We start from the raw sequence: 18,920 nt of genomic DNA, 5'->3' as shown, positions 1-18,920 counted from the left end.
TTTCCCGCACCTTACCAACATTTCCTTACATTCCATGTTCCATGTCCTGTAGTATGTAGCAATGTCTCGTGCTTTATACCCACCTCCTCTTTCGTATGAGCACAGACGTCTTGAAAAACAGATTCAGAATATAATCAAGAAATTTGGTATAAACATTCCATATAAGATTGAAATGTTCAATCTCTTCCATTCAGTTCAAATGGTTTACAAGTTTGTTGACCATGTCCAAGCAACTGTTTTAAACACAAACATCTGTACGAAAGTTCGATACCCAATTTCAAATAAATCGTAATTTTAATACAATATTCTTTAAACATTATTCAACACGGTGATCTAGCGGTTAGAACGCTGGCCTTGTAATCCTGGGGTCTCGGGTTCGATTCCCAGCGGTTGGGCAAGGCCGTGGTCTAGGCAACACGGAGTTTTCCTCCGTGGCATCCCAACAATTACTCCATTCACACACAGAAGAAGGCAATGGCAAACCACTTCTGGATCATCTGCCAAGAACGTATATGAACAGGTCCCAGTCCGAGAAAAGGATGGAAGGATCCTGTTCACATGGACCTGTCGTCAGACAGAACACTAAATAATAATAAGATGAGGTGGTCTAGCGGTTAGAACGCTGGCCTTGTAATCCTGGGGTCTCGGGTTCGAATTTATAACTTGTGTTGGGCAAGGCCGTGGTCTAGGCAACACGGAGTTTTCCTCCATGGCATCCCAACAATTACTCCATTCACACACAGAAGAAGGCAATGGCAAACCACTTCTGGATCATCTGCCAAGAACGTATATGAACAGGTCCCAGTCCGAGAAGAGAAAAGGATGGAAGGATCCTGTTCATATGGACCTGTCGTCAGACAGAACACTAAATAATAATAATAAATAATAATGCAGCATTATTAGGATCACTCCAGAGTTGTCATACAATCACTGCTGTGTACAGACAAGATCTGACATTACCAGGAAGTGTCTTTCTCTAATAGGAACACTAATGAAAAGGAAATATGGATTTCTGGCAATGAATCAGACTAGTTTATAGGAATTTACTCAGCACCACACGTCCCATTAAGTAACATAAGAACTAGAAGGTTTACGGAACCCGAAGGGTTCATCACCGAATTAACCAAAGCCCTCCACATAACATAATATAAATTTAAAAATGGTTTAAGGTCCATATCACAACACAATTCTAAAAATGGGCCCTAAACACACGATTTTAAATACAAGAATTTGCAACAAAAGAAGTTTGAAAAATTGTTTTGCACACAGAACTTACGTAATGCAATTTCCAATCCAGTGCTGAATCAAAGGTAAAGCCACAACTGTGACTGAAGTTGGTAGCAGTGTGGTCAGCTGTGACACGAATACGAAAAGCACCGGTGGGTGGCATAATTAGAAGGGGTAGGTTAATGTAGAAGAAAAACCCACCCCAAGGACACCTGTTCTCTACAACTGTCCCTCAGAATTTAGCAAATGTTTTGGTTTAAAAAATAGAACATCGAGGTCCTACGTGAACAGGTAATTAGGTGAAAGGAGACGTCGCTGTGAATGTAGAATATGAAATTAACAGACACTTGAGGATCGGTTTTAAGGGGGCAGTTGACCATGAAAAAATGAACACAAACTCCATTCCAACAAAAGAAGCTATCTGTATTTGTTTTGCCTCTCGAATATATACTTTGCTTACTTCAATATTACTTTCTTTTTATAGCTACAAACAAATAATTTTAAGCTTTTTTCCATTTTCTCTATGACATACAAAGTAAGAATTATTTTGAGATCATATTTAATACATCACAGGTGTTAAAAATAAAGAAAAGAAAAATATGATACGACTATTTTAATGTGGGTTGTCCAAGTTTGCTTTAAAACATAAAATATAATATTAACAGAATTTTATTATATGAAAAATGAGTACTGGAGCAGAGTTAAGAGATCTCTGTGCAATTCCATTGTCATCCTTCTGTCACAACTTACATCTGCATTTCCTGTATAGAATGTTTCATTCACTGCACGTCTGTTAGGTCCTCTGGTCACATATTCAATCTCCTTGCGGTGAGACGCCTTCCTTGGCCTGAATAAAGGACCAACTGCCTCCACATCCAATGGCAATGGGGCCACATAATTACGATCACGTTCCACCAGAAAGTTTTTAATTTCTTATAAAGAATTCCATAAAACTTGTAAGTACAATTCCATCAATTTCATATCATTTATATGAAGAAAGTAAAACAGACACATTCAGGAGCATTGAAATCAAAACCTGAACATTAATTCAAAAGACTTAAAACGTCACTCCAATCTTACAGTTAGTTACAAGTGGTTCAGAATGTTACAACAGAACACATACACAAAATGTCCACTCTTAATTAGCCAAGAGCAAATACATTTGCGAGGACTGAACCCCAGACACCGCACTCTCATTTTATTAACGTAACAAACGATGAATAATTGAATCGTCTCCTATGACGGTGATGTATAGCGATGGACTTTCTTTCCTTTCGATGCATCGCAGTGCGGGCCAATTTTAGAGTAGACACGTGACATGCGGTTCACATTCAACCGCTCGATGTTCTGGACAACACGTGGTAACTCGTACCATGTGCACAAAATATTGATTTCTCTCACAGTCGCATCTTAGAATGAAACCGCAAGTCATGCAATGGACGTCAGTGTGGCGTAAAATAATAATTACAATAAAATCAACATTAAAACTATAGTTAATTGCCACCTGAATGAAAATGTCCCTCGGTCCTTGTGATGGGTCGCAGTGCGTGCGTGCGTGCGTGCGACACAACACAACTATGGATAAAAATAAATATAAGGCACGTCTGTTCACCTTACACTGCTGAGAGAGATCGATTGTGACTAATTATTCAGTTTGGACATTACACACCAAACAAAATTAATAAGGATTCAGACACGAGCGCGTGACAATTTTGGTATTATTTTGTACATGAGCATGAAATTTTATCTCAAGATATAAGACGGAGAAAAATTAATCTGTAACAGGTAATTTCAATCTGTGAGGTAAACGATTTACAAAGTGGCGTAAGAGAGAATGAACGGTGTTACATAAATAAAACTCTTAGCAGAAGCGTCCGTAATGAAAATATTTCTCACATTTTAAACCGTGTTTGACAGTCTCAGTGCGTTTTGTCTATCGCAGTATCATGTCTGACATGCTAAACCCCCCGACTTCAAGAATATGCCTAACTGCATCAGAATTTTCAGTGATACAAAAAATGAACCTGCAGCATGCATTACAATGTTTGCCCCAACCCCCCCCCCCCCGGCCAACCAAATATCATTTGAGAAAGGCTGTAGAAGCGAATGGCTAGAATGACTCACATACCTGGCATTCACTTTTGACGATACCTGACACAGATCTGGTAATATACTTTGTTCCACCAAGTATTATGTGCAGGACAGTGTTTCGCAACAAGCACACACGATTTGTACTGGGGGTGGAAGCCACGAGTTCCGCCTCCGCCCGCCGTCCTGAACGACAGCGGAACACATGGCCCCTTCGACATTCCACACAACTTCACTTTTTAAATCATCAGCATAACCTCTGCAGCTGATGCAGTATCATTTTATGAACCAACACTGAAACAATGCTATTTCAGGTGAAGAGGCTGTTTACCATTTTTCAGAAATGGCAGTGAGATTCCGAATGCCAAGATCAGAGGCGCCTTGAAGGCGTGGGGTGTGGCTCGTTCCAGGGGACTAACCCAAAGCTGGTCTTAAAGAGTGGAGAAGGCTCTTCCAACTCGCTAAAGTTGACGACACTAATGTTAAAGGATTGACATGACATTAAATAAACCAATGTTCCATGAAGTGCTGCTTAGTGGTCATGACTCTACTACGATTACTCAAGTTTAAGTAAACTATAAAACTGACACTGCCATTTTGTGTCAGAGCAGACAAATTATTTCAACAGAACCCAAGGCAAACACACATCTGAGTCAAAGCATGGCGTAGCGACACGTTTAAAAGCTGCCCATTTGTGTTCCACGAAACAATCTTAAGCAATGACGGAACTAGCTTCAAGACCATCATAAACCACGCAATCCATCCACGTGCTGGTATTTTACATCTGCTGTACTCCTTGAATATATGTAATTAACAATAATAATAATAATAATAATAAGATAAACTGAATAATGTTTCGTTTTTTGTACTTCAAATTTTCTTTGGGTTATAGACATAAAATTCTAATAAACGTACGATATAACAAATTTTATTTTAATCACTCTGGGTTAATGATTGACCTTACTCGCGTAATTTTACATACGAAAAGATTCCCCTTTGCCCATTCCATACATTCATATAAAACACACGGTGATTACGACCGCTCTTACCCACATCAACAGTACATTAAGGGTAAAGTCCTTTCAAAATTCTTTTTGCAGGAATAAATACTTTAAATTAAAAATATTTTCCTTTAGAAACATGGCAGCCATACCGAGCGTGCGAGAAGTTAACGTACTGTCCTTTCACATATATTTTGTGACACCTCGAGGTTGTGCCTCTCAAACTAGCAGGTTCACTGAAACTACCTTTAAAATTCAAAACATTGCAGATCGCAGTGAAAATAAAAATAAAAAACATTTCTATAAAAAATTCGTGTGTTCAGTTTGTGTTATTATAAAATTCAGAAAAATGGTAATTGAGCAACTTGGAAGCCAAGTGCACGATCATCACACACAGAGACTGACCATTAACATGAATTTCCAATACACGCAAACGCCTGGAATGTATCACATTTTTAAAATAAATTGACAAAACTGCAAAATCTGCATTGCTAAAAAAACTCACCATATTTCCAATTTTCGTTATCTCCCCAAATACCAGAATACCAATACCAAATCAAAAAGCAAAGACCTTCCTACTGTCTTTCAGAAAATATATTACTTAAAAGTGGGGGGGGGGGGGGGTTTGCAAACTGTTCTTAAAAGTGCGTTACATACGAAACGTGTGTATCTGAACAATTTTGCAAAGAATACTAGAAGTCAAGCAGATATATTTTGTGTAATAACATCATTTTTGAACACTTCGTAATAAATACAAAATAAAACACTCTTAACCAAGCTTCTGTTTAGAAATTTCACGAGCTGTAGAACAAAGCAGTAACACAACTTGTTTGTTGCGTTCACTCATCGCCCTCCTAGTGAACGCTGTGGTGTAACAGTTCCAATGTACAATTGTTCGAGATCAGAGTGAAAAAATAATCTAACATAAAAACGAAAACAAAATAAAAATAAATTACGTACAACAAGTTTGAAGTTGCACATATATCTACAATTAAAAACAAAATATAACATTGTACACTTTTTTAGATAAGAGATCTTTTACTTTCTGCTGTCGCATGTTTCCTTATTGACAACTCTCTCTCTCTCTCCGTCTCTCTCCATCTTCTCTTCTCTTCTCTTCTCTTCTCTCCACTTTCTTTCCTGGATAAATTTAAGACGTGAGCGAGCTAGCAAAATCCCTAGCTGTTGCTCATTCTGGCCTTTTTTGATTCTGTTGTTGTTGTTGTTGTTGTTGTTGCTGCTGTCTTTGTCAGTGCTTGAGAGTTGGCAGCACTGCACACACGCTTTCTTTTCTTCATGAAATCTGAAATCAACAATAAACATACATGCATACTGAAGCAAAACCTCAAGACTAATTAATTACTCTCTGAATATCTGTGATACAATCTCATTCATTTCTGTAGAAATCTCCAGAAAGGGATAATTAATTATCTCAGGGCTTACAGCGGCACAGAACTTTTTCCAAGCCAAGCTAAACCGAAAAAAGTCAAATACTTTCAAAATGCCTGTCACCCCACACGACTGAATTCAAACTCGAGGGGACAATTTTTACGACAGAAATGAGTAACAACGGTTAAGAAGAATTAAGAATTTCACAAAAATATGATATCATAAATAAGCATAACCTTAATCTGAAACAACCTAATTCACTGGGCATATAGAACCATCTGCAAGACAATTCATAACGATAAGGTTGCGACACCACATTCTACCGCTCGTTTCCATAAAATCACATAAATCTGTACAAATGTGTTCGCGTCTTTAACAAGTCGATCTAACGGGACGTGCCTCTATCGACCTATCGACAACACTCATTTGCGAGTTTAGGACTGACTTGATGTCGCTGTCAGTGGCAAAGATTATATGGAAAACGAAGCAAGATTTTTGGCTGCGACATTTAACAGGACACTTCTCCCCCCTCCCCCTCCTCCAATCAAGTGGGCAAGAGATGTGACCCACATCCGCCAGCGCAGCTGGTCTCTGGAGCATGTTTATGAAGACCACAACCAAATATTGGTTACAACCGGCCACTGTCCTCGGCGACTCCCCTCACCCCGCCTCTGCAAGCGTCAGAGGTCAAGAGCCCAGGACAGTACGAGAAGAAGTTATTCTAATTCGACCAATGAAGTCCTGCATCAAGAACTGAATGAAGTGACGCAGAACTCGACAAAAGAAACTCCACTGCGAATGTTGTCTCACGTCGAACTAGTTTTAAAGGTGAATTACTACACAAAATGTGTCTTTACTGGAAACTGGTATTCTCTTAGACGCGCGAGTTGCATTGAACGTACTGTGACTGTTGTCTTGCTGTCCATATACGGAAGAACGCGTGCATTATCACTGAAACGTCTCCCAAAGTCCACAGACAAGAGACTATCTGCACCAGGGAATTTACGTGCAAAGTGGACTGGTGCAGCTGTTGGTTGGCTGAGATCATATCCAGATCACGTGACCTCTCTTCGGATCGGAAAGCTGTCTCGTTTTAAAACGCACCTTACATACATTATGAGACCGATGTTGGCCAGCAGACCTTTCGAAGCTCGCGCAGTCACACAATTCGTTAATAGAACATGGCAGATACACTAATGGAGCCTACTGATAGTTGCTCAGCTGATCAAGAAACTGTTTGGCCATGTACGGAATAACCAGCCAATAAGCCCTGTCCAAACTCTGTTCATTTGCGATCCATTTTAAAATTTTCTTAGCTATCCGAAGTGGTCTCTCGCCTAAGGTTTTCCGACAACTTTGTTTGCATATCCATTTCCCAAAATCTCGCCGTCCTTGACGTCATCACCCTGATAATATTGAGCGAATATTACAAATCACGTCGCTCCTCCAATCACTCCAGGTAATTCTGTTGAAAGGAAACCCCCAAACCATTCAGCCAGCAGTCGCACGGAAAAACAATGCCAGGCTCAATTAATGTACTCGCAGTTCAATTTCAAATATCTGAACACGCCTCATCTTGCTGCAAGGGTCATCGACCCTTCGAAACGCCCCTCCTCCCGAGCTAGCGTAATCAAAGAATTAAACCTCTCTCCGGCCACACAGCCCCTCCCCCTCCACTGCCAGTAATATCCCAAAATCTTCGTCTCGCTCAACTCGTTCGCTCTCACAACATGGCCCGCGACCCGCCTTCTTCGCGGTCCCACGGAGCAGAATTCTCTCCGTGTTTTATGAAACCACCACGTCCATTACCGAGCACACAACAGCCTGCCACTGGAACCAAATGTCTTCCGAGAGGTCCAAGCTTCTCAGCCTCACAAAACCAGACAAAAGATTCCGAACCCCTGCTTTGTTATTGCCGTCGCAAAATAAGAAACTTTACTACTTTATATGGATTTACTGGCCAGCAAACGACGTGGAATACCGAATGAGAGTTCAAGAAGTCTCGCCCAGCGGTAATTTGCATTCGTTACGTCACCACATATGATCTCGAACCCTGTGCATACTCCCGTATTACCCAACGCAGTCATCAGGGGCCTGAGGCTTCGCGCCGTCTGCGTCCACCCCGTCCCTACAACCGAACCAAATTACACGTTCTCGAAACACGGCTCGTCGCTTTTGACATCCTACAATCGGTAACAACAGCACGACGCTGTGACGTCGGAACGTTTATGTGGAACGTAAAATAATATGGCGGCTGCATGGTTTGATGCCGATGAATAATGAACTATTGCAGTTAGGCGTTTGAAATCTGGCACTAACACGCAAATCTGCATCTAAATTATGTATTAAATACGGTTCACAAGTTGTTTCAAATCGGAGATGGAAGTTACGGTCCGACGAACTTAACGTCAACAACAAAACCAGTTCTTTAATAATTTCTTCTTAAAATGATTAGCAACGCGTTTACAACTGCGGCTGACTCAACCACATGACCTATTCCACTCTGTACGCGCTAACATTTGAGAAACTTGTAAACGTTAGGCGCCGTCCCTAAATATAACACGAGTTGCAGAACTGCAAGTCTGTCTGTCTGTCTGTCTGTCTGCGATGGGACGAGTGCCCTGCAGCCGCGTCCTTAACCGCTGTCCTACACGACAGATAACAGCCAAAATAAATAAAAGATCTGTGCTGTAACAGTCAACGTTTGCGCTGGACGCGTTATTTTGTGTAAATGCAGACACAAATACAGTATGGAGTCCGTCACGTGGCTTACAGAAACGATCGTACGACAAACACGAGCTTACAACGAACGAGAGAGAGTCAGGTGACCCATCCCTCGTTCTAATGAAGATAAATGCAGCAGACAGATGCAATTCCGCAGCATCACTGTACCTCCGTTTCGTAAGATAAATTCTGAAATAATGGCTTCCAGTGTGACGAAGACGCTACCTCGAGCACGGAACTATCAACACGTTCCAGCCTCATGTAAAAATCGCTTCTCATGACCCCCCATCGAATTTAAAACGTGAAAAAATACCCAGGGTGGGCGCAGGGGGCATTTTGGGGGAAAATATATGTAAGAGAACGCTCACCCACAAGATATGCCTGCGGTGTGAGGACAGAGATGAAGATACAGTGAGCTGGCTCAGGGTTAGGAATCGTTCAGCGTGGCCTTGAGAGGAAGAAACCGAAACATGACCCGTGCCAGAACCAAGTAGGGAAGGGGTGACCAGATTTCGACGAAACAGACTGACAGACGGAGGGGGCTGGAGGGTGAGACGACCTGGGAAACAAAGGCCAAGCCATGACGTCAGCAACAAAATGGATCCCAAGAAACATGAAGTGTGGACAGGGTCCAGTTGAGGGCTCTTTTGAGCACAGTAATGAACAGTATGATTCCATAAAAGACGCGCACTACCAGCTCGTAAATAAGACTGACCGACAAACGACTCTCCGCTATAAAATCCGTACCCAGTACGTTTACGTACGTAAAGCGAAACAAATATCCGATTCCTTGAAACGTGGTACGCAACGTTGAGTACCCCTCGTGAAGCTACGGAGGAAGACGGAGGAGCCAAACTTGTTTCTCTCTCTCTCTCTCTCTCTCTCTTCGTCGAGATGTGAAACATCCCTGGGGGCTGAGTGTGGCCATGACTCCAAGAGAAGTCAAGACACTACGTATTGTTGTGGTTTTATTAGGGCTATTATTATTTAAAGCCAGTGAGAAAGAGGGCCCCGAGAGTTTGGCTTCCTCTGAGCCGGTGTCATCCGAGAGTCCTTTGCTACGGAGATGTTAAGCGACGGACATCCACCTTTGGAGGTGTGGGGGAGGGGGGTTCACGAAGCCAAACAAAAAGGAAACTCTGACGAGGAATAAAAGTGGATGAAGAGGGCGACTGAGGTTTGCAGAGAACACGGGAAATGCGAGGAGAGATCTCTGGAACAAAACGTGTCAGCAAAGATGTTCCCTATCCAACCTCCACTGCCGCTATTGGCCTTTCAATGAAGTGGCAATCATGAACTGTCTTACAAACAGCACAAGGTCTGTGTCCGGTTTGAACGGCAAACGTTAAACTTGGCATCATCTATATACGAACACTTAGGAGAAACAGTGCGACATCAAACAGCGCTTGGTGACCTCAACGTACAATAATTTACCCGCCTCAGGTCGCACGTAAAATCATTTGTGCGGGGGCTCAAACCCAAATCACGCGACACTTCCTTAGAAGGGGAAGATTCTTTGAACGTGCAGACCGACCACCACTTCTGAGCGGAAAGTGGAGGTTGAGCTCCTGGTACTTAGCACTCGCTCTTATTCGCTACCTCAGGTAAGACTAATCATCGATAAGCGCAAATTGCCCGATGTTATACACCTGGAGGCTACAGCATCGTTACTGGGAAACATAAGCGTGGCCTCTGGCGTCTAAACTCAGGTCCATCACGTACGCGTCGCATTAAACTAGAGATCACAGACCTACAGCATCCAGATCTGAAAAGCCATCGACAATTCTTTCGCAAACGCACGAAGTTTCTGTCAGATTCGTAGGCAAAGTCGTTTCTTCTGCACTGCACAGACAAGAAACTTCGTCTCTCACCCTAAAGGGGGGAGTGACGAGGATGAAATCAAGTAACGGGGATGTTCATGATTTGTACTACGCACCAATTACTATTCTCATGAATCATGAACCAATCGAAGCATCTGGTACAAACACGTGACTGCCTCAGGTCGGTGAGAAATACCCACTACACTTGGGGAGCGATGACTTAAAACGCAAACTTGGCAACACTGTAATGATCTACATAAACTTGTCAACGATGTGGGAGGTTTAAAATCCCTGGACCGCATCATCATCTCGCTCGCTCTCTCTCTCTGCATGCAGGCACTGCCAACTGCGGTACTTCACGTAAAGATATGCAACTTCCACAGCGGCGGGTCCTTCCTTCACCATCAAAATCGCCACATCCTCCTTCCTGCGTGCCCCCCCCCCCCAATCCTTTTGTACCATGTGGCAAACTACTTCCTAAATAAGCAAACACAAAAGATGTGTACACACACTGCGCACAGCTGTGACTACGCACAAAAACATGATTCACAAATCAACTAGTGCGTAATTAACATCTCTACATGACCGCTGCATTTCTAGTTGAGCGGAAGAATTCCGTGACAACACGAACGGGGCAGCCACAACTGACCCAAACACATCAACATTTTGGCTGGCGACGGGCGCAAAACAATAAATGCACACAAGATTTTAGTCCGAGATCCAGAGGGAAATACACCACTTGGGAAGACCTATGGACAGAAGTAATTATGCAACTATCAGCTTGTGAAGCCAGAATTTGTCATTTATGTAAAAATTTCTTAATCCTGAAACGTTTGGTGTGCCAGAATGACATCCACTTCGCGCTCGTGAGATGGATACAAGGGTCATTCCACCCTTGTTTATCTACTGAGCATGGCAAACACATCCGAGGCATCTACGGGGAAATTAGCGCCACTCGCTCAAAGAAACTCCAACAGAGGAGAGATCATTCCTTTTCGGGGTCATTTAAAGCGGCACCAGAAGTGCCCCACCGAAGCGATTTGGCTCCTGCACGTGGCGTTACATTCCAAGAGAAACGAAATCCGTGGAACGCGAAGACGATACGCGTTTTCTGTTCTGTTCTCCTCAAATAACGCAGGCAACCCCTTCGACCGACCACAGACAACCGTGTGTTTCGTTGCTTTAAAATTAATAATTCCAGTGGTTCAGAATTCGAGAAGGCCTCTTTCACAACACAGCACTTGATGAAGGCAGGTGAGATTCCTGTGGTAAGCTACACATAAAACCTCTCAGTTTGAAGATGGCTGTACTTCGTACTCACATCAAATTCATCGCTGCTGTGTTCTGAAAAAGCGTTTGCAAGCGACGACATTTAAAACCTTTTAAAGCCCCTCGACGACTTCATGAACTACGCGCATTACCAAATCAGCAACTCTGCATTTTATATACACGACCTTCAAATGGTTTTCACTGTAGACACAATACTACTTCCTGAAACAGAATCAAGCAGCTGATATTTGTACGTTGAACTGCAGTTTTATTCGCGGTACAGAGAAGAATTTCTTTGTGCAAGGTCTGATGGGAAGGCTTCGGCTTTTGGAAAAGACGATAAAACCTTATCTCAAAGAAGTAGCGTGTGGACCAGATTCATCTGCCTCAGGGTGAGGTCGTGTGACCACAGAAACGAACCTTAGGGCCCCATAAAAAGAGTGTCATTACACTACCCAAGACTCTCGACTGAGTTTGTTACGAGGAGTTCGGTATTTTTCTGGAATTGGCCACCACTGTTGTCCAAGCTCTGGAAATGAGAGTGCTTATTTCGTGTTAAGGAAGTCGTAAGATCGAAGCTTGTACCAGAAAGACCCTGGGATTGATCATCAGGCTCCTGCCAGCGAGGGGGACGAACAAAGGTTTTCCAATATCAAATTCTGGCCATGTGTGTGGTTTCCTAGCAACGATACACCCTATTGAGGGTGGGGGTGGGAGTAGGGAACCAAGCCAAGCCACGCATCCAGAAGAGAGGTGGGACGAAGTCCCCTAGAACACAGCTACAAACTGTGAATCACAGAGCTGAATTTTGTCTCGTCCAAACTCAATGTCACCTTCAGGCTTGATCTCCACGTTCCTATGAAAAGTTTGAAACCCAGTAAATGAGGACGTTTTAAAGGTAACATTTGAATCACACTCTTCTACTTGGCAAATAAATCAATGTAACAATTATTAAATTACCAGCCTGGAAATAACTTTTTAGTTCTGTTTGATTGGACTGTGTCAGTGCATTTCTGCCTACTTGTTCCCTATTGCGCACAGGAGTCCGAACCATGCGTCTCAAATGAAGCAAAACTTGGTTATCAGCTGCCGAGTATCCAGAAAATAAGAATTTCACTACGCACTTCCGCAGTGTAGTTAGTCCACATAACAGCGTTCGGTAAGATAAAACAAAATGTGGAACGGAAAGGAACACTTCCTTCCTCTTAAATTATCGCACGTTGCGTGGGTGGATGGGTACTATAGTAAACAAAGTGACGTACCGTGGCACTACCGGATGGTCACTACGCACTTGTCGGTAACACGCCCACCTGCAGACATCGGCCCCGCCATTTGATATTGCAACCGGCAAAATTAGGAAATTTAAAGTCGTTATTCTGCATCGGATGACAAAAACTGATCCAAATACCCAAAGGTGGTCTTCCCCCATCATCATTTTACGGGAAAAGAAAACTATTCGAGCCTTATGGGGTCAAACGTGGCACCTCAACAATTGCTTCCCCCCCCCCCCCCCCCGAGTCCATATGCCCAGTGAACTAGCGAATCATAAACCGAATTACCTGTCACTGTTGTCTGCTTGGTGCTTGCCGTTGCAGGCACGGACGTTGCGGCCACTACCTCGCCATGAATCGCGCATTTGCTAAGATATTCCATGCCCCGCAGAGCGTACGGTTCTGGAACCTTGTCTTCTGGCATCACCTTCTCCCACACGTACCGCTTAGTTCCGGGTCCAACGCTTCGCTCCCTCTCGTTCACAAAGTCGAAACCCCAACGTTCGGCATCCCGGGCCTGTTGTGTGGCCAGTTCCTGGTCAACAAACCGACGCATATCTTCGTGGTCAACGGGACCGAACAGGGTACGACGCACCCTCGCAATGGCTGCGCCATCTGGTCTGCGAAGTGTTCCCACAGCAGTCGGGGACTGAACCCCGCTCTCTGGCACACCTCCGGCACCTCGCAGCATCCTGCGCATCTCTGACATGTTGACTGGGTTGAAAACACGAGCACTCATAGTTCAACAAGTTATCACTTCGCAGCTCGGAACACCTTCGTCACAAATGAAGTTGAAATCCAACGGCCAAAACTTGTTCAGCGGCGCACACGAAACTCACAAATCACAAGTACGCTTTGTTATGAAAACAAAATAACCAACTTTGTGCTTCACAATTTCCAAGATGGCTTGAGCGTCACTTCAGTATCAACATCGTCGCAGGCTACAAGAAATTCGAAATTAATTTTCGACGTTCCGTAATTGGAAAACCCGCACACACACAAACTCAACCTACACAAACGACTCCTGCTCGCAAACTGCCGGTGGCGTCCCTAGAGCCTCATCCCCTCCGCCCGTGCGGGGCGGAGGGGAACAGCCAAGTTTACAGCGTCATCCTACTCTTCGTCCTGGCTCTGCCTGGCATGTTAGTCTCTGTCTCTCTCGGACGACCAGTTTCATTCCCCTCTTCGACACAAAACGGGTCTCATTTAAATAGACCAATGGAGCGACTCGGATGATTGTGCAAGAACCAATCACGGTCGAATTATTGACGTCATAGTGGAAAAACAAGTGAGGAGCGGAAACGCGCGTTGTTTGAGAGTTTGCTCTGCTGTTGTGTACAAATAAAAACATTACAGACATTGTTATGGCGATCAACCGGGTGGGAGAAGAGAGACGAGACGCTTAGTAAACACAGTTTCAATCGGAAAACGTCACGGTCACTTGCGAGACGGGAGAATAATACTGAGACGGATCTTGAGGAAATATTGTGCAAGGATTTGTTGTTCTCATGGCGGTGAGTACGAAAATGGCTTGTCTTCTGGGTTCTGGGGTGTAGCGCCGTGTCCTTGCTGCCAGACTATATGGCGCAACAACCCAGAAGACAGCCATCTTCAGAATCACCGCCGCGAAAACCTCAAATCCTATTTCCCTAGGGTAGACAAAACTGTTACGAAGAAGTGAAACGCTCGGTGGGCTCAGGAGGTCGTTGTGTCGATTTTCTGTCCCCTCTCCCGGTTTGGTTATGAGAAACAAGTCTAGTTTCCCAACAGTTTCACTAACTACGCGATTCACTACGAATTTCCGTGCATAATCTGTATTAAGTACAACGCAAATTGCGTCCTGTTTTCGTTATCATCAAGATTCCCGTACCATGGATCTCGCTGGGCCTTACTTGACCGGGAAACTGCTTTTTAACAACCAGTTCCCGTAGAAGTTCTCTGTTATCTCAGGTGCTTGCTGGGAATTAGATTTTAAATGACCATGAAGATGGTTGTTACATCGAAACGTGTTGCTGGATTGAAACAAATGTTATCGTTCAAATGGGTAAAACCGTTGCCGGATTAAGTAAATAGCACTGATGTGTTGTGTGTCAGACGGGCTGATACCATTACGTATTTCCTGATAAAACTTTGCGAACAGTTGCTATGACAACACTGTGTACACTTTCCATCCTCGTACCTCGACCCATGTGCAGTACAAGGCCAGACTGTGGCGCTCGACCGACGGATGCTGGAACTATGAAGAAAGAAGCTATACTAGGGCGACGTAAGGAATACTACTGAAACGAGAGGAGTTGTGTAATACTTTTGAAGTCGAAGATCACCAACTCATATTTCAGTCCATATGACAAAGGAAACAAAATGTGTCTCCATGACAATGATAATGCTGTTTAAGGAAATAATATTAGCTGCTTGCACCGACAAAAATACGAGACAACACAGAGTTACTTACTGTCCAAGCAACTGGTACATATATTTACCACTGGGCTTTTAAGGGTTGTTTCTGCCCAGTAAATATTCTATCCATTAACATTATACATGTGGTTTAAATAACATCTTCAGAACTACGGTGAGTTGAGGAGGTTACTTCTGTATATCGGGACTTATTGAATTCATGGTCAAAAATACGTAAATAAAGGAAACTAAATCACCCAGATTTGGCATATTATTATTATTATTATTTAGTGTTCTGTCTGACGACAGGTCCATATGAACAGGATCCTTCCATCCTTTTCTCGGACTGGGACCTGTTCATATACGTTCTTGGCAGATGATCCAGAAGTGGTTTGCCATTGCCTTCTTCTGTGTGTGAATGGAGTAATTGTTGGGATGCCACGGAGGAAAACTCCGTGTTGCCTAGACCACGGCCTTGCCCAACACAAGCTATAAATTCGGGCACCGCCGGGAATCGGCATATATATATAACTAAATTACACCCAATATAAAGTCCCACACCTGACTGCTACTTCCCCGCTCACGTCTTTAATTGTCTGTGATTTTCTTCTGTTTATTGTGTGGTTATTTTTGTTTAAGTTTTGCATTTTAATCAGTTCTGAGCTCCACTTAAAACACGTAGGTCGAGAACAAACAGTCTTAGTATGGGTTCAGCTCACCCTTCAAGCCACCTCACGGGCCGGAAATGCCCGATGCGTGAATCACAGAACGCCACTTCGAAGAAGAGATATTAATAAAAAACCAAGCCGCTCCCTGCATCAACAGCAGGTTTGCTGTTAGCCGTTTTCCTACTTGAAGAACCACAAAATGGTCCATTTCAATTTCTTTGCAGTTCATTTCCGGCCCTTTGATAACATTAAAACAAGCCGGACTGGTGTAGGGTTACACCCTAATGCGAGCGCAGCACCTGAAAACCCTTACAAGCCCCCCCCCCACACACCCCACCCCCGCAAAGTGCAAGTACATGGGCACTTCCGGAAGCTTGAACTACAATCGCTCTGACTGCACTGACTGACATTTTACGTTTCTAACATGTTAGAAACGTCGATTGAGAAAAAACCGACGACTGTTTGTCCCAGCTGCAGGAGAATTTGTTTCGAAATTGCACGCTTTTTCACCGTTGATCAGCGTATTCGCAGTGAAGCATTTTCCGGTCACAGGACTGCATGTCGTTTGCTTAAATTTTATACACAAAATTATAGCTGCGTAAAACGAAGTCCCTCTGTGCACACTCTGTACAACGACGAACCTGCATATTATTATAATTCCCTGCTTATTTTACACTCTCGTAGCTCGATTCATACTGGCAACAGACATACGAAACACAGACTAACACAATTCTTTGGAACAGCGTGAGAATTCGTAATTCCACGGCCACACGCGAGAGTGTCCCAATCTTCACCTCGATGTTATGGCGATACAATCTCTGTGGTGCGCAGGTATAACGCATTTAGTGCAGTTTAATTGTGACTCGGGTGTCAGCTAATAACAACCAATCACGATGGCGAACACCCGTAATGAAATTATAAAGCGGGCGGAAGCTGTCCCTGTGTCTAAACCCCAAGTCCCCGCGTCTCGAAGGCTTTGGGAAAGCGGGGTTAAAGCTCCACCCATGTTTATTCTCTGCACCAGACAAAGGAGAAAGAGCGCAGGTACGGATCAGATAGGAAACCGGATGTAGGTGGGAACTCAATGGTGACGGACACAAAACATTTCTCACCCTGCCGGGAATCGAGCTCCGGTCAGACCTTGGGGAAATCCCATTTATATGCCGTGACAAGTATGCATCAGTCTGTCCTGAGTTGTAGACACAGGTCGGTCCTGAACCAGGGTTGCCGATTTATTTGAGAGCCTAAATGGACCATTTTTTGCGGAAAAAGTCCATTATGGACTGTAATGAGAATTAGTTAGTTCTGTCTTGTCTCCAGTAGATTCGGATGACATGAACCGTTTCTTTGCAAGCCACTCCATCTGTATAAAGAAATGGACCGAACAACTGACTCCAAGAAGCAGACAGTGGCCTTTTTAGAAGCTGACAGTCACTCAGCCACTCAAGATATTCCCCGTTTTATGTAACCCGGAGATTCATTACAATCTTCACAAAAGCCGGTCGGTGGTCTCTATCGAAAGCGACACAGATCCAAGATGGCTATTTTCTGGGTTTTAGAGCCAACTTCGTACTGACAGCCGTGAAAACCTCAAACCCTCCCACACAAACCGAGTCCACTTAATATTATCCACTGATCTGCATCTTTCTGGTGGTCACTTCCACAACTAATCAAAATATCGTAAGCATTTGTAGTCTCGTTGACGCGTGTCACAGGTCAGACTATTCGATTTGGAGACGGACGGTGCAGGGCACGAACCATGGCGTTCACCCATTGCTCGGTCATTCCCACCCTCCGGGAGTAAAAACGAACGGAGCAACAAGCTGGCCACTCGCAGCTTTGTCTCCGCAGTTCGCTCTGTGGCACTGCGTCACGCCGAGTCACACCAAAGGAATTCAGCGTGAAGGAACAAGCCCCGCCCCCGCCCCCCGCAATCTTATTTATTTTCTCGTGAAAGCGTTGCCAAGCTGTCTGCGCCCTCACGCTTTGTTCGTTCCTTCCCCCTCTCTTCTCAGCACTGTCTTTCGTACGCTGTGGCGCCCTTCCGTCTGCCAGAACGAACCAGAGCTTTAAAGCAAGAAGAAAAAGTTCCGAAATCAAAGAGAACAAAGAACCTGCCTGCAGATTGTCGTCGAAGGCAGGTCCAGGCCTGAACCTCATGCAACGAGCATTTGCGGGTAAATAAAAACGTACTCCTTCATTTGTTACGTCTCACAGGTGTGAACGCGGCGGAGACGATACGTGAACTTAAGTGGGACGCGCAATAGGCTGGTCACGTCCGTCCGTCCGTCCAGTCGATTAAACCCGAGAGCTACCGGAGGCTGTGCTATTCTGCACGACCTCAGAATAATATTTTTAATATCCTGCATGCAGCGATTAAAAAACGACGGATAACGAAAGTCGTGGAGGTGGACAAAGAGTTGCTGCGATCTGGTGGCCGAATTCGGAGCTATCGAACAAGGCCGATTTAATACGTCCAAATGCACTTTGCAAAGACCACATGAGGATATTTTCAGCCCTGAAAACGTTTCAATAGATTCACTTTGCCCGCCATAAAGCTCGACACAATCGTGTAGTCAGGCAGAACTTCACCGACGTTTCGGAGGTGTTTGCTGCTTCCATCATCACGCCGATGGGTGATGACAGAGTTACAACCCGGAAGACAGCCATGTTCGTGCTCACCGCCGCGAGAACCTGAAATTTCGCATGAAGGTAACTGCTTATCAGCTTAAATATCCACACTTCAAATTCAAATCTTTCTTTGCAAAGCGCCCGTGTTCATTGAAGTGTAAGGGGAAAACCGAGCTCAAGAACAAAACCATTTATAATGTTTATTTAACCCGTAACTGCAGTCAGACTCTGAAGACGGAGACGGTAGGTTCCTCCGAAATTTTGGTTAAAGAATAATATCACGTCATGACAGAGAAGATGACAGTACAAATAAAAATTTATTTCCCTTTCTTGTTGACTGAATCTTGCCATGTGTGTTCGTTAACGCAATATTTAAAACACATCGACATCAGAAATCGAGAACAGAGTCTGTACAAGGAATTTATATTCTGTGACTCA

The 18,920-nt window shown here is 43.9% G+C and overlaps 1 protein-coding gene across 1 annotated transcript; it reads right to left on the bottom strand.

Moving 5' to 3' along the window:
• Positions 1–1,629: 1,629 nt before the first annotated feature.
• On the bottom strand, positions 1,630–13,848 carry dap (cyclin-dependent kinase inhibitor dacapo). Its single transcript, XM_022057126.2, has 2 exons — positions 13,078–13,848; positions 1,630–5,619 (listed from the first exon to the last, which is right to left on the bottom strand). The coding sequence occupies exons 1-2, from the start codon at positions 13,526–13,528 to the stop codon at positions 5,495–5,497; spliced, it is 576 nt and encodes a 191-aa protein (XP_021912818.1). The 5' UTR covers positions 13,529–13,848; the 3' UTR covers positions 1,630–5,494.
• Between the last annotated feature and the right edge of the window lie 5,072 nt (positions 13,849–18,920).

Source organism: Zootermopsis nevadensis, unplaced genomic scaffold (genome assembly GCF_977971745.1).
Source record: "Zootermopsis nevadensis isolate Lab colony 2312 unplaced genomic scaffold, Znev_1.0 Znev_ptg000001l, whole genome shotgun sequence".
Taxonomy (NCBI): domain Eukaryota; kingdom Metazoa; phylum Arthropoda; class Insecta; order Blattodea; family Termopsidae; genus Zootermopsis; species Zootermopsis nevadensis.
This window is presented reverse-complemented; position numbering and strand designations above follow the sequence as displayed.

What these genes read in the sequence shown, in the direction of transcription:
- dap (XM_022057126.2), bottom strand. Translation starts at nt 13,528, where the DNA reads ATGAGTGCTCGTGTTTTCAACCCAGTCAACATGTCAGAGATGCGCAGG. An exon ending in CAAGCAGACAACAGTGACAG is followed by an intron (nt 5,620 to 13,077) that starts GTAATTCGGTTT and finishes TGTTGATTTCAG; the next exon opens with ATTTCATGAAGAAAAGAAAG.